The following is a 14297-nucleotide window of genomic DNA, read 5'->3' on the forward strand; positions in this document are numbered from 1 at the left end:
GGCCTTGAGGTAAGGAAAGTGGGGACCGGAGAGCTGGAAGGAGAGATACAGCTGAGTGTAAAGAGGGCAAAGTTCCTCACTGCACAATGTTTTTCATGCGCAGTTGCCAGAATTCAAACCAGCCAGGCCTCATACACCCAGGCAGTCCCATGCTCTCTGGCTCACCCCTGCTGGTAGCTTAGAAGTGGCAGCCTCAGGGCGACTTTTGTTTGCTATAACTTAGAAAACAAGAAGGAAGCAAGTGGGGGATGTAGAGATGTCTTTACTTTTAGGATTCTGGCTCCCTGAGAGGAGAGGAGTGGGTTCCCTTCCGGGGGGTGGCGATGCACAGGGAGAAGCACTGAAGCAGATTCTGTGGTGTGTGTGTGTGTGTATGTGTGCGTGTGTGCGTGTGTGTGTGTGTGTGTGTGTGTCTCGGCGCGCCTGTGCGTGGAGGGGGATTGCTGTACCCAGCGCGAGGCACTGGGGGAGGAGGAAGCGGTAGCAGAGATCTGAATAATTGATTCTTCAGCCGCACCAGACGCTCAGGAGCGGGCGGAGAGCGTGGCTTCAGCACCGCGGACAGCGGCACGCCGCCGCAGGCGCCCCCTTCGCCAGGCTACCGCCTATCCTGGCCCTGTCGCCGCCGTGCGCTCCGGGAACCCGTGGCCGTGCTCCGCGCCGCCGCCGAGGGACTGCGGGGTCTGCCTCGGCCCGCCTCCGGGGAGGGCGGCTACGGGCGGGAGATGCTTTCACCCACTGGAGCTCCAAGCCTCTCTGACTGTCGCGGGGGCTGCTGCGTCTAGTCGACTGAGAACAAGTCCCTAAGTTGGCGTGGGGGCGCCCCTGCCTTCCTCCTCCTCTTCCTCCGAGGCGACCGCATCAGAAGCACGCCCCAGAAGCCCGCTTTTGCCAGTGCTGTGAGCCAGGGTGGCTAGGCGCTTTCCGACTCCCGTCGGGAAATGGGGAGCTGAAAGCCTGGTGGCGAGCTGGCCCCGCAGCGAAGGGCCCAGAGGGAGCTGCCATCCCCCGCCCGCGCCTCTCTCTGGCGGGGACCGCGGGGATCCCCGGCCACACGCGCGCGCGCGCTCCCACACTCACTCACACACACACTCGCCCTCACACACACCACCAGCCCGGAGCCTGGGCTGCGGAGAGGGCTCTCGGGCGCGCTCAGAGGACCGGGCAGCTGCTGTCCGGAGTAGGGCTGGAAGCCGAGCTCCGGCTTTTGAAGGGAGGCGCCGCGGGGCTGGCCGGAGCATGGGGCTGGGTGAGCGCTGAGAGTCGGGGCCGCAGCCATCAGCCCTGGAGATGACCAGGAGCGGCCACTGCTGAGAACTATGTGGAGAGAGGCTGCGGTGAGTGCTGGCGCGGGACGTGGGGCCTGGGCGGCCCCTTTGAGGGAAAGACGGTGGGAGGCCTGAATAGGAGGGGGCGGCAGGACCGCAAGGGGGTCGTTGCGTGGAAATGATCGCACCTCCCTCGGGGATCCGAGACCGCGGGAGCCCGAGTCCTTCCCTCCCCCTCTCCTGCCGGCTCATCGCAAACTCAGCCAGCCGCCCCCCCCCCCATTCCCTCCTCTTTTTCTCCCTACCCCCCTCGCTCAGCAGCTCCTGGCCGAACAACTCCCAGCAGCCGGCGCCGGGTGGTAGGGGGTGAGGGTGGAGATGCCTAGTTAGCTTCTCGTGCGTGTTCAACCTGGGGCTCCGGTTCTCCTGTGCGCCCCGAAGCGGAGATCTCCATATCGACCGCGGGGTCTGAGGATCCGCACAGGGGTCTTGGGCACCGAGCTTCAGCTCCCCCTCTCCGGTCTAGCCCCCTGTGCGCACAGGGGGCTGTCAGCATTGCGGACTGCAGCCTGCCCCCCAGTCCCCTTTCCCCTGCCGGTAGGCTGACCCTGCCTTTCTGTCTCTTCTCCACCCCGATAGAGCCCTGCTGCAGAGCCTCCGGCTGGGATAGCCGCCCCCCGTGGGGGCGATGCGGACAGCGCGGGACAGCCAGGGGAGCGCGCGGGGGCCGCAGCATGCGGGAACCCGCTAACCCCGGTGGCTGCTGAGGCGGCCGAGATGCTCGTGCGCGCAGCGCGCCCCACTGCATCCTCGACCTTCTCCGGCTACAGGTACGTCCCAGCGGGAGACCTGGGCTCGGCCAGCCGGGGAAGAGGAAGACTCGACCGGAGAGAGAGCGGGAGAAGGATCAGGAGAGCGAGGGAGAGGAAGCGGGAGAGGGAGCATCTGTTAGCGAGGCGCGGAAGGAGCACCAGGGGGCGCTGCGGCTCCGTGCTCCGCGACGCTCACCCGAAGAGTGCCGCGGCCAGAACGAGTTCTCCTCAACTTCCCCCGGCTCCGGCAGCGCCGGGCCCGAGGGGCGCGCGCCTGTGCACGCGTGCACGACTGTGCTGGTATTTGCAGGCACGCGCAGTTGTGCACCTAGCGCGATACATGTGTGTGCACCGACTGAGGACGTGTGCGGACTCCGGATGGCTGTGGGTATCGCTACGGCGGCCTGCGGCTGTGCGCAGAAACGCGCGAGTGCCTGTGAGGTTGTGCAGCCCACTGCCCACATGCCCTTACGACTTGGTAACAGGATCTGGGGTGGGAAGCCTGGGGAAGGGCTGTACAGTTCGCGTCCGTCGGAGAGCTGCTTAGGAGCCTACCTTTCCCCCCACGCACGTTCTCTGCCAGCTCCCACGCGCCTTCCCTCCTCTCCGGGGTTCTGCATTGCACGCGGCGCGCGTGAGAGAGGGCGTGTGTGTTTGTGTGTGTGTGTGCGCGCGCGTGTGTGTGCACGCGCGAGAGTAGGGGGCGGGCCCTGGGGCCCGCCTTCTGTTGAGTGGTTCCACGCGAGGTGGAGCGAACCCTAATTTCCCCCTAGGCACCCGGGACCCTGGGGCGCACGAGCGAGTGTCCTCACTCTCATGCACGGGGCCGGAGTGGGGGTTCCGGGTCTGCAGCGGGGGCCCTGTGGAACCAGGTCTGTGCTGCACCCGGCAGGTTCACAGGGGGCGGGGTCGAATAGCCCAGCGCGGGAGCGGGGATGCGGAGTCTCAGCACCGCCTCCGCACACGGGGGCTGGTCTGTAGTTCGCTCCTCGCCAGCGGGGGGCGGGGTTGGTAACTTGGTCTGCACTAGGCAGGTGGGAGACCGGTGGATGGAGGGTTTGCTCTGGGCGCCTACGCTCAGGGGCTGTGGTCCACAGCTAACTTGGGGATGTGGTGGGAGATGTGGGCAGAGTTACGTATGGAGAAGAGGCTGGAGACGGGGTGAGAAGGAGGTTGGATGCAAAGATGAACTTGGGGACCGGGGATGGAGAATTAGCTCCGACGGGAGTTGTGGATAGAGTTGGGTGGAGGGATGTGGATGGCATCGGGAATGGGGAATGGAGGCAGGGACTCTGTGAGCTTGCTCAGGGGATGGGTGCCTTACCTGGCTCCTAGAGCCAGGGCCTGGGTCATAGTCCCTTCCCTCTAGAATCCTTGCTCCCTGTGGTGCTGACTCTCCCTCTCCACCTTGCAGGGACCGTAAGTGGCGACTATGGGCAGACTGGGTTATTGGACCCTGCTGGTGCTGCCGGCCCTTCTGGTCTGGCGCGGCCCGGCGCAGGGCGCGGCGGCGGAGAAGGGTACCCCAGCGCTGAACATTGCGGTGCTGCTGGGTCACAGCCACGACGTGACGGAGCGCGAACTGCGAAACCTGTGGGGCCCAGAGCAGGCAGCAGGGCTGCCCCTGGACGTGAACGTGGTAGCCCTGCTGATGAACCGGACGGACCCCAAGAGCCTCATTACGCATGTGTGCGACCTCATGTCTGGGGCGCGCATCCATGGCCTTGTCTTTGGGGACGACACCGACCAGGAGGCCGTGGCTCAGATGCTGGATTTTATCTCTTCGCAGACTTTCATACCCATCCTGGGCATCCACGGGGGCGCGTCTATGATCATGGCTGACAAGGTAAGTCGGAGAGGGGATAGACTGCCAGGACCCGGGAGTGTGCCATCATAACACAGCCTCCACAGGTCTTTGGGAGCCCCTGGCATCTGTTTTGATCTGAAAGAGGGTCGTGGTCCTGGTGAGAGCCAGGTCCTGCCTCTTCAACCCAGAAATGAGTGGAAATTCTTTTTCCCTTGGTTCGGAGAGTGGGGTACTCAGAAGCACTTCGGCTGAGCCAGGAAGAACTCAGAAAATGCAGATGTGTGATGTGTAATGGGGTGGTGGAACGCTTGGAGGTTTCCAAATAGTGCCCAGAGGTGAGCCTGGGGATACTTGGCAATGCTATGGCTCATGTTTCTATAATATCAGCTTTACCCGATTTGTGGGGAAATGTCAATTTTTCCCTCTGTGGTAAGTGTCTAAAACTATTTTTAAAACGATTAAACGTGGGTATGTTACAGAATAGAATGCATAGTTTTTAGGTAAAGCACAAAAGGGCAGAGAAATGTCATGTTTCCACAGACTGTCTGCTGTTGGGGAAAATGGGGTAGAGGGTTTGAGAAGTCCTGGGCTAGAGGCACACAGGAAGGTGTTCCTCTAAGGATTGAGTAGAGAGAACTGAGCACAGACCCTGAGCATGGAGGGCCTGGCATTTCCCTACATGTTCCCTGAGTGGGACTAACAGGGGTAAATGGAGGGGTTGCCTCCCCAGGATGGGTTTTGGTAGGAAGTTGGAGAGTGTCCTAATGAAAGGTGTGTCCACATCTCTTGGCTTAGGATGAGAGATAAGGTCTTTCTGTGGACCCCCTGAGAGTATTGGTTTGGGGAAAAGTAGAGAGAGAGACTTCCAGACTGGAATGAGATGTTACGAGAGCCTGATTTGAGGGTCATGCAGAAGCGGAGGGATGGAAGAGGGCCAGAAGGGAGAACCAAAGTAAGGAAGGAGAAAAAACTAGACTCATGGATGCACTGTATCTTGAAGCCCCAGGGAAGGACTGGGGTGGGGTAGGAAGGGGAGGAGGGGGTGCTTGGCCTCGTGTGCCATGGTCCCCAGCCCTGAGAGCATCTTGAAGTGTGTTCCTTAGATAGCAGGAGACATCCAAATGGAGCAAGCAGACATTTGTCAGGGCACTTTCTTTCTGACGCTCTCAAAGCACTTTTGTATTCATCAAATCAGATTCTGCCTCTGCCTCAGCAATTCCCACCAGCTCCTTTGGGAACCGTATTAATTCTTTCAGGTCTCCTGGGCTGCATCACATTCAGCCGAAGTATACAACCAATGCAGTATCTTATTAAACATTCATTTGAACTGGTTTGCAGCCTAGCAGGATTTCTACGTGTGGCTGAGCCTTTTCCCAACCACCTCTCGGTTTTGGGGGGCTCCTTTCTTGGATGAAATAGAGTAGGGAACAGGTGGCCCTGCCACCAATTGCTCAAGCTGGGAAGGGTCTTGGAGTCTCCTAGATCATCCTACAACTTTCAGATGAAGTGCCTGAGGCACAGGGGGGCAGGTAATGACTTGGCTGAGGCCACATGATGGGCAACGGAGCTAGATCTCAGTGTTTTGTTCTCCAGCTGTGATCTCACATTCCAGCAAATTAAGCCTATCTTCTAATGTTGTCATCCCATCTTCAAGAGGGTCAAGGAATTAATCTCATTTTATAGGAGGTTCTAAGCCATGGAGAGGTGCAATGAATCAGAGCCTAGGGCTTGTGCGTAAGGAATGACCGACCCTCTGATGAAGGCATGAAGAAGAACTACAGTTTCTAGCAGGGGTTTGGAGTGTGATTTGGGGATCTAAATATTACCACTGACCCCTCCTCCCTTCTGAAGTTTTGATGAAAGAAGCAACACGCAAAAGACAGTAGCCATGTTGAAAGTGAAATTAATGGATTCATTAGGGCCAGCATAATCAGTGGGGAAATATGGTGAAATCTGACTTGGAGAAGGTGTCTTGAGGCTGGGAGGGCTGAGCTGGCAGGTGTGTGGTTCAGGCTCTTACTTGACTTACCTATCGGACTGGAGGCAAAGGAGCAGGAACAGAGTGTGCTCATAGTTGAGCACTTGTTTGATATACAGCTACCCTGCCTACTGTGAATGTCAGTCTTGGACCTACTGGACCAGCAGCTGCTCCTTCCTTAAAGGAGTATTAGAAGGGGAGTTTTGAGGGTATGGGCGGAAGCATCCTCCTCTTCTGTAGAATGAAGCTGCCTAATGGGGGGATTGGGCAAGAGCATGACCCCACTGAATAGTACAGAAGGAAAAGGGAATCAGGAAATGGCAAGAGAAAGATGAGAAAGGACATTTTCAGAGAATCAAGATTAGAGAAAGATTTAAGAGCTGACAAAGGAGAGAGGAAGGAAATATACATTGGTTCAAAGATGGTGAAGGGAATTGGTTACTCCTCATTATTGTCGGGGCTTTCCGAGTTGGTCTTAATGGCAGGGAATCAAAGAAGTGAGCACAGATAACGTTGGGGTATATGTTGGGCCCCATGTGTGGGATGAGCAGGTGATGTTGAGTGGAGGTGGGTTAAAGAGTGGTATTTTGAGAAACTTGGATGTGTTAAAAAAAGGAAAGAGATTGTCTGAGACGTGAACAGCCCTTCCTTCCATTAGTAGCACATCTAGTTGGCTTGTGCCTTTGCCACCTGTTTTTTTGGGAGCTGAATGCTGAATGCAGTTTGTTTGGCTCTGAAGAAGCAGCCATGAGACGTTGCCTAAAACTTACCTTGTGTGGTTGAGTGTGCCCATGGTGCTGTGGCCACAAAGTCTGCATCTCCCCAAAGGGAAACGGCCTTTCTGTCTTCCCCTAACATGATGTTCATTTGGTAAAGCCCAGAACATACTTGTGTTTGTTTTCACTTCCAAATTGGTAACATGATAGTTACTAGTGTCCCTGTGGACAAGAATGGTAGTTAATTTGATTATTATTAATTTGATTAGGTAAATGGAACACCGCCCCCCCGCCACACACACAACATTTTTACCTTTCCTTCAGTCTACTTGACCCAAGGAAAAAAAGAACAAAGGCTTATAATAATGGAAATGTGTTAAGTGGCACATTTTTGTGGTGTTAATTTACAACACAGATGTTAATGTTTCCTTCTATCAATGGGTGGTCTTGAAATATAGTTAAGTTAGAGGTGAAAATAATGGTTGCTGTAGAGATACAGTTCTACTCTTATCTTGGTTTGGTCATTTTGATCCTCTCTGAATGGAATACATTCTTGTTGCTGCAGAAGTCCCTAATACATCAGGCATATGCCCTAGACCTTCACATTTCTGCTCAGTGTCCTCACGTCCTCAACCCTCCTCTCCACTTCTAATGGCTCCGTGGGGAAAAGGCAAGGCTTGCTTAGATTTTAGCTACATCTGTCCATGGACTTTGTTTTATATGACATTTCTATCCATACCTCATCTCCTCTACTAGAATGTAAGTTCCTTGAGGACAAACCCTTTTTTAAAAAAGTGTGTTTATGTGTATTTGAAATAATGAATACTCTTTCTCCACAGTTTATAAACCTAATGCTTCACTGTAGACTGCTTAGAAAGTATATTAACGTTTAAAGAAAAAATAAAGTTCTCCCCTCTAAGTTCTGTCACCAGAGTAACCACAGTTGGACACATGGGTCTATTTCCTTCTAAGCTCTATTTAGTTACTTATCAGTTCAGGATTATACTGCATATATGGGATTTTTTTTTTTTTTTTGTACTTTGCACTCTGTGGGCTTTTTTTAGTCAGAAGATCCAGGGTTTTCTTTAATTCCGGAAAAAATCTCAGCCATTATGTTTTGGATCTTTCCTCTCCAACATTTTCTCTGTTCTCTCCATATGTAGTTTCTCGACCAGTTGTCCAGGTATCTTAAATTAAACTTTTTTTTTTTTTCAGTTCTCTGTCTCTCTGTGCAATGTTTGGGAAGGTTTCCTTAGTTCTATATTCCAGTTAACCAGCTCTTTTTATTTGTACCTGGTCTCTTATTTTGCCTCTCCGTTAAGTTTTTTTTTTTTTTTAAAGATATTTATTTATTTATTTATTTGACAGACAGAGATCACAAGTAGGCAGAGAGAGAGAGAGAGAGAGAGAGAGGGAAGGAAGCAGGCTTCCTGCCAAGCAGAGAGCCCAATACGGGGCTCGATCCCAGGACCCTGGGAACATGACCTGAGCTGAAGGCAGAGGCTTTAACCCACTGAGCCACCCAGGCGCCCCTCCGTTAAGCTTTTAATTTCAACAGTAGTTCATCATATTTCCAAGGTGAATGATTGGCCCCTTTTTATACCTCCTTGCTTTTTTTTGTTTTATAACAAAACTCTTTTCACTTTGTGAATGTAAATCCTTCCTCTGTCCCTTTAAGGATTAGAGGGGGAAAAAAAAAGGACTGCGAAGTTCTTCTCTGATTGCTTTAGCATCTTTGTTTCTTCAGGTATGAATTCTTTCATTTTGTAGATTCTGATCATTGGATGTCCTCATATGTCCCCTGATTTTTGTTTGTGAATTTTTAAGGTGATTTTATGGTTTCTTCTGCCCTTTGTCTGCAAGGGTAGTAAAGCTCATGTCAACAGCTAAGCTTAGAGCTTTCTCCCTGCACTGTATACCCTTTGGTGCAGGCTTGGCTCTAAGTCTAATGTAAGTTGCTTCATTTTGGCTCCTTGCCACAGACAGGGGCATCCTTTTTGGCCATGATTCCTAGCAGCATGATTCTGGGTACAGTTTTGCCTCTTACCCCTGGGTAGATGTTGGGACCTCTGCTTCCATGTCTCATATTGAGCCCATCCCCCATGAACCATGTGACTTTGATTCCTACATGAAATTGTAGAGTCCCATCTTTTTTTTTTTTTTAAATATTTTATTTATTTATTTGACAGACAGAGATCACAAGTAGGCAGAGAGGCAGGCAGAGAGAGAGAGAGAGGAGGAAGCAGGCTCCCTGCTGAGCAGAGAGCCCGATGTGGGGCTCGATTCCAGGACCCTGAGATCACGACCTGAGCTGAAGGCAGAGGCTTTAACCCACTGAGCCACCCAGGTGCCCCTAGAGTCCCATCTTTTGATTCACTTATTTTCAGGGAGTTCTCTTTATTTTTGATCTGTGATTCCTTTTTCCTATTTCCAAGCAGTACTATGTAAATTTTAAAACATCTAAAGATTTATCTATAAATTCTGTGTCTTAGGAGCAGAAGAGGAAGGTTACTGAGGGTGTTCACTCTGATTTTGACCCAGTTATATTTCACGTCCTGCTTTTATTTTTTTCAAACTTGATTATGTATTCATGGAATTTTCCCTTATTATTAAGTAGACTTCCCAAATGTTATTTTATTAATTATTATTATTATTATTTTAAAAATAATTTTAAAAATTATTTATTTGACAGAGAAAGAGAGAGAGTGTGTGTGCACGAGGAAGGGGAGTGGCAGGCAGAGGGAGAGGGAGAAGCAGGCTCTCTGCTCAGCAAGGAGCCTGATGTAGGGCTCAATCCCAGGACCCTGGGATCATGACCTGAGCTGAAGGCAGACGCTTAACTCACTGAGCCACCCAGGCGCCCCTGAAATATGATTTTAAAGGGCTGTGGAATATTCTGTTTTTACCACATTCATTGAAACGAATATTTCTATTTTTCCACCTTTAGTAAGGTTGATTTCTGGTTCACATGTGTGTTCTTCTTGGCACCTTGTGCTGATCTTGCCCTTCGCATTTGTTTCTTGGTAAACGTTTGTTGACTGAATGAATCAAGGTGTTGGTTCTGATGCCAGCTTGCTCCAGTTTCCAGATGAACTTGCCACACTGTGGTTTAGGGCTTTCTGTGCAGTGTTCGTTCCCTAAATGCCGGTTGATTTCATGGGTGTGTGCCAAGTCTTCTCTTACGTTATCGTTGGCAGATAATTACTAGACTAGCCACCCTTTCGATTAACGGAAACTGGGGGGTTCCATACAAAAGGCCCGGATGGTGCTGCTGAGTAATAGGTCATCAGCAGGAGGTGGAACTTTCTCTTATAACCTGGTAGCTCCCTTGTTTGGCTTTGAGTGAAACACTGATAGCTCATGGAAAGGGCAGACGCACACATTGCAATGTTGGTGGAACCCACTCAGCCCCTGCCATGAAGGCATCGGGTAGTTCCTGAGAGAGTGGGGAGGCCTATCTTTAGCCTTTGCGATGAGGCATGTCAGATGCAATCATCTACTCCTCCTTACATAAGTCATCGGAGAGCAAAAGGCATCACCCCGAGAGAATGACTAACTTCCCAAGTGGCCCTTGGAGTCATTGATAATCACTTGGACTCTGGATAGCTGTGTTCTGATGGGTTCGGAGGGGGCAGTGTGTATATTCTTTATGGTAGTCCCAGGTGGGAAATGCTTCTCTGGTTGGAGTGATGGAGGGGGGAGGAAGGGGCAGATAGGGAGGGAGGTGGAAAGGGAGAGAGAGTGAGAGAAGAGGAGAGGAGAAATACAAATAGAATCTTGGGTTTGTAACACAGAGTGATGGCTTCTGGTCAGGCCGTCATGAAAACAAGAGGTTATAATGTTATTAGCGGGTGTATTTTGTTTGTCCTGCACTGCCTGTTTATTATTCACATTTGAAGTTGTTGCCAGCATTAATGTTAGGAGACATCGCAGTTTTTAAGAAATCCGAATTTCATGCTTTATTGGAAAAAATCAGGCTGGGGAACACCAGCCCCATCTCTCCCCTTGGCAGGCAGCGGCTGGGTGGAGGTGACTGGCACCCCACCCCCTAGGGCAGGTGCTGTTCCTTTGTTCATTTCTCCGCTTGCCCACTTGACTCATTCATGTTAGAGACCTGGCCCTGAAGGTGCTGGGGTTTGAGATCCCTGATGCAGGTGAAGAGCATAGCTGGTCTTTATTAAGAAAGCCTTCCCCTGGCATTCTCCTTCTCTTCCAGGGGCTACTTCTTGGTAGGTGGCAAATTCCTGATGGGCACGTGGCCAGGCTGCTGTGTTCACTGCTGCCGTCACTAATCTGCTGTAGCATTTCTGAGCCCACTGGCCTTAGACCCTTCTCAACACAGTACTCCACAAAGCCCCTACCAAGCAACTTGAGTCCGAAGGCCCCAGGAAACCTTGCACAAAGGACCTACATTCCGTTTCCAAATATAGTATGACCTGGAGAAAGGCCCTTCACCTTTCTGGGCCTTAGGCTCTCCTGCAAAACAAGGCTTGAGGTGATATTATCTCTAAGGCCTATTCCAGCTCTGAAAATTCTTTCACCTTCAAGAAAAGACCAACAAGAAACATCCCCAAATGTGAACAGTGGTTATCTTTGAGTGGTAGACTCGTGGCTACGTCAGTCTTTGAAGAAATGTCATTCCGGCATGGTGAGTAAGTTGAACCTTTGAGTTAGGTTGTCTGAGTTGAAATTCAGGCTTTCACTTACCAGCTGGGTGATCTTGGGGACCCCCCTCAAAGGCTTTGGGCCTCAGTGTCTTTTGTTTGTTTGTTTCTGACCCCAGCCTGACCTCAGTGTCTTCATGTTCCAAATGGAGACAGAAATAGTACCTACTGGGGCGCCTGGGTGGCTCAGTGGGTTAAGCCTCTGCCTTCGGCTCAGGTCATGATCTCAGGGTCCTGGGATCGAGCCCCGCGTCAGGCTCTCTGCTCAGTGGGGAGCCTGCTTCCCCCTCTCTCTCTGCCTGCCTCTCTGCCTGCTTGTGATCTCTCTCTCTCTGTCAAATAAATAAATGAAATCTTAAAAAAAAAATAGTACCTACTTCATAGGGTAGCTCAGTGCTTGGCTCATAATAAGTATTTACTCCAGGAATGCTCTTGTTGTTGTTCCTGTGTTTTGTAGCTTTTATTTTTGTCAAATGTGCATGTGCTTTGTCATCTCTAGAGAAATGATGAAGGGCCATGTAGGGATACGAAAGTAGGGATAATTCCCTGTAGAACTCTGAGAAGTGGACAGTCCAGCACGAACCAATGCACATTTCCTTGATATGAACATGGAGAGGAATATGAATTTCCTGGGACAACCAGGTGCTTTTAGTTCTGCACACTTGCCGGGGGCTTTATCCTGGCAAAGTGAAGATAAATGTTGCCAGTGCAGAAATGACCTCGAGAGGAGCCGGTCTCAGGGAGCTTTGCAGTAAATAACTCCCCCGATCAGACCTTATGTTTGCACTGGGGCTTAAGGCTTCAGGGTGTGGATGGACACAGTTTCTCATTTTGTCTCTGCCAAGGATAAAACAACTCAGTGATAGCCCAGGGAACCTGGCAGCCCCCGAGGTATTTGATTAAAGAATCCTTACATGGTTCTATTTACGCTCTGATTTCATTGCCTTCTTAAGTTAATGATTGTGAATCCAGCTGGTATAGGCAAGGGGCATAGTTTCAAGAGGGACAATAGACTTTTATGTTACTATTTCGGTTGTCTTAACCAAGTTGGTTAAGATGTTGGCTCATGGAATTAGAATTCAGGACTGTCTTTCTGGATTGAAGGGAGGGACCCATGCTACACTGGAGGACTTCAGAAGAAATGATACTCTTACAGGAAGGGGGAGATGTAGCTTCTAAACCTGAGAATGATTTTTGCAAGGGTCATGAACTGGGGGACTGCCTGCTGAATCTGCCTCAGAGAGACATTAGTATTTTATTTCACTAATACACTATTTAAAATGCTTGAATTTCAATGCCCTTGCTCCCTGTTATCTCCCATCTATCCAGATTCACCCAGTTATGTTAATTGCAGGGTCTCTGTGAGCATTTGAGATTGTGATCTCCAATCACAGGGATTTTGTTTATTTGCTTGTTTGTTTTGGACCAGATGCACAGCAGATTCTAGGTAGTGAGATGGCCCTTAAAAAAGTGAAGGCCACATTTCTGCAAATATAATGTCAAATCAAGGGAGGTAATAGCCCCATTATACCTTTTCTGTTGTTAGGAGTGCTTTTAGCTGCAAATAACAGGATGTTTGACCAGTAGTGGTTTAAACAATTAAGACACATATTTTGTTTGTTTGTTTGTTTGTTTAACAAGGAGCCCCATGTCTGATTTAGTGACTCAGTACCCCATCAAGGACTCAAGTCCTTTCTATTTTTGTATTTTGCCTCTCTCAGCTGTTGTTTCCTCTTGGTCACAAGATGGCTGCTTCTGTTCCAGCCATCACATCTTCATAAGCCAGCATTCAAAAAGAGGGAGAAGAAGCTTTCTTCTAGGCCCTCTCTTTTTCCATTAGAGTTGATGTCCCCTTACATTTCATTGGCCAGAACTGGGTCCCATACCAACCCTTGAACATCACTGGAAGAGTTCAACAGTCAAGATTCTGTTTCAAGAATGGATAATTGCCAACAATGCAAAGATTGCTGCTATTAGCAGGGGTGTAGAAGCAATGGCTAAGTGGCATAACTGATGATGTCTCCAGCAACACAAAACACCATGATCTGTAGACTTGACTTTGTTTTGGGGGATGATATTTAAAGATGGATGTTGAAAAACTACAGTGCGTCCTGGGTCAGGGCCTTCGGGATTGCATGGATATAAATGACTTATAGAAAGAGTCTCAGAAGAAAATATTTAGAGAAGTCCAGCCTGGAGAAGTCTCAGAGACGATAGGAGAGATGGGCTGTTACGGGGTAGAAGGCTTAGTCTTATTTTTTGTTTTTATTGTTTTGGGAAAGAACTGAGGCCAGAGGATGAAATTATCAGGGGTAAAGTTCCAGCTTGATGTGAGGGCTAAGCTTTGGCCATTAGGTACTACCGCAGGCCGTGATGTTTCATGGAACAACGTCTGTCAGATGTGGCTGAGCCGAGAGTGACTGCCCGTCTATCAGGAGTGGGGCAGTGAGTTGGACTCCTAGTGGCAAGATTGGATGGGGTCACCTCTGAGGTTCTTTCTAACTCAGTCACTCTGCATTTCTCAAATCCTTGAATTTTTTTTTTTTTAATCCCCAAGTCCCGGTACTTTAGGCCCTTGGATTTGGCTGAAAACCAACATCCTCACTTTCTGCAAGCGTGTGAGTAATTCAGTATAAATTTGCCCGGCATGGGGGAGGAATTTATGATCCTGGCATCATCACCTCAAATCCCCAAAGGACTTTACATCCTCTTGAAGGGTAGATGGTATTTGAAAAGCAGAAAACCTATGTATATATCAAGTCACACACACATATAAAAATATAAACATAAGTAGGTCAGCCGGCGTCATATTTACTAGTGGGAATGTTTTTGGCTAAGAAGTACAGCTACCAAAGACAATGTTTAGAATAATTGCCAGCAATCTTCAAACGAGGAGTTTTGCTACTGCATCCAATTAATGTGATTACTTCCTGAAGTATATTCATGTGTTTGTACACGTTGTTGTATAAGGATACTTTCATACTGTAAAGAGAGAGAGCCAGAACCCTCTCTGAATTTCCAGTTGTCAATTTTTTCTTTCTTGTCTGTTGTA

At 50.0% G+C, this 14297-nt stretch overlaps 1 protein-coding gene across 2 annotated transcripts in view; it reads left to right on the forward strand.

The window, feature by feature from the left end:
• Nucleotides 1–482: 482 nt before the first annotated feature.
• Nucleotides 483–14297, forward strand: part of GRIN2A (glutamate ionotropic receptor NMDA type subunit 2A) — a 364634-nt gene continuing 350819 nt past the window's right edge. For both annotated transcript variants that reach the window (XM_032836343.1, XM_032836344.1), the window contains exons 1-3: nt 483–1337; nt 1908–2098; nt 3495–3926. In XM_032836343.1, the coding sequence (XP_032692234.1) occupies nt 3513–3926 (414 nt within the window). In that variant the 5' untranslated portion in view covers nt 483–1337; nt 1908–2098; nt 3495–3512. The remainder of the gene's footprint in view (nt 1338–1907; nt 2099–3494; nt 3927–14297) is intronic.

The sequence above is a fragment of the Lontra canadensis genome, unplaced genomic scaffold (assembly GCF_010015895.1).
Source record: "Lontra canadensis isolate GAN:19392208 unplaced genomic scaffold, GSC_riverotter_1.0 scaffold91, whole genome shotgun sequence".
Lineage (NCBI taxonomy): Eukaryota > Metazoa > Chordata > Mammalia > Carnivora > Mustelidae > Lontra > Lontra canadensis.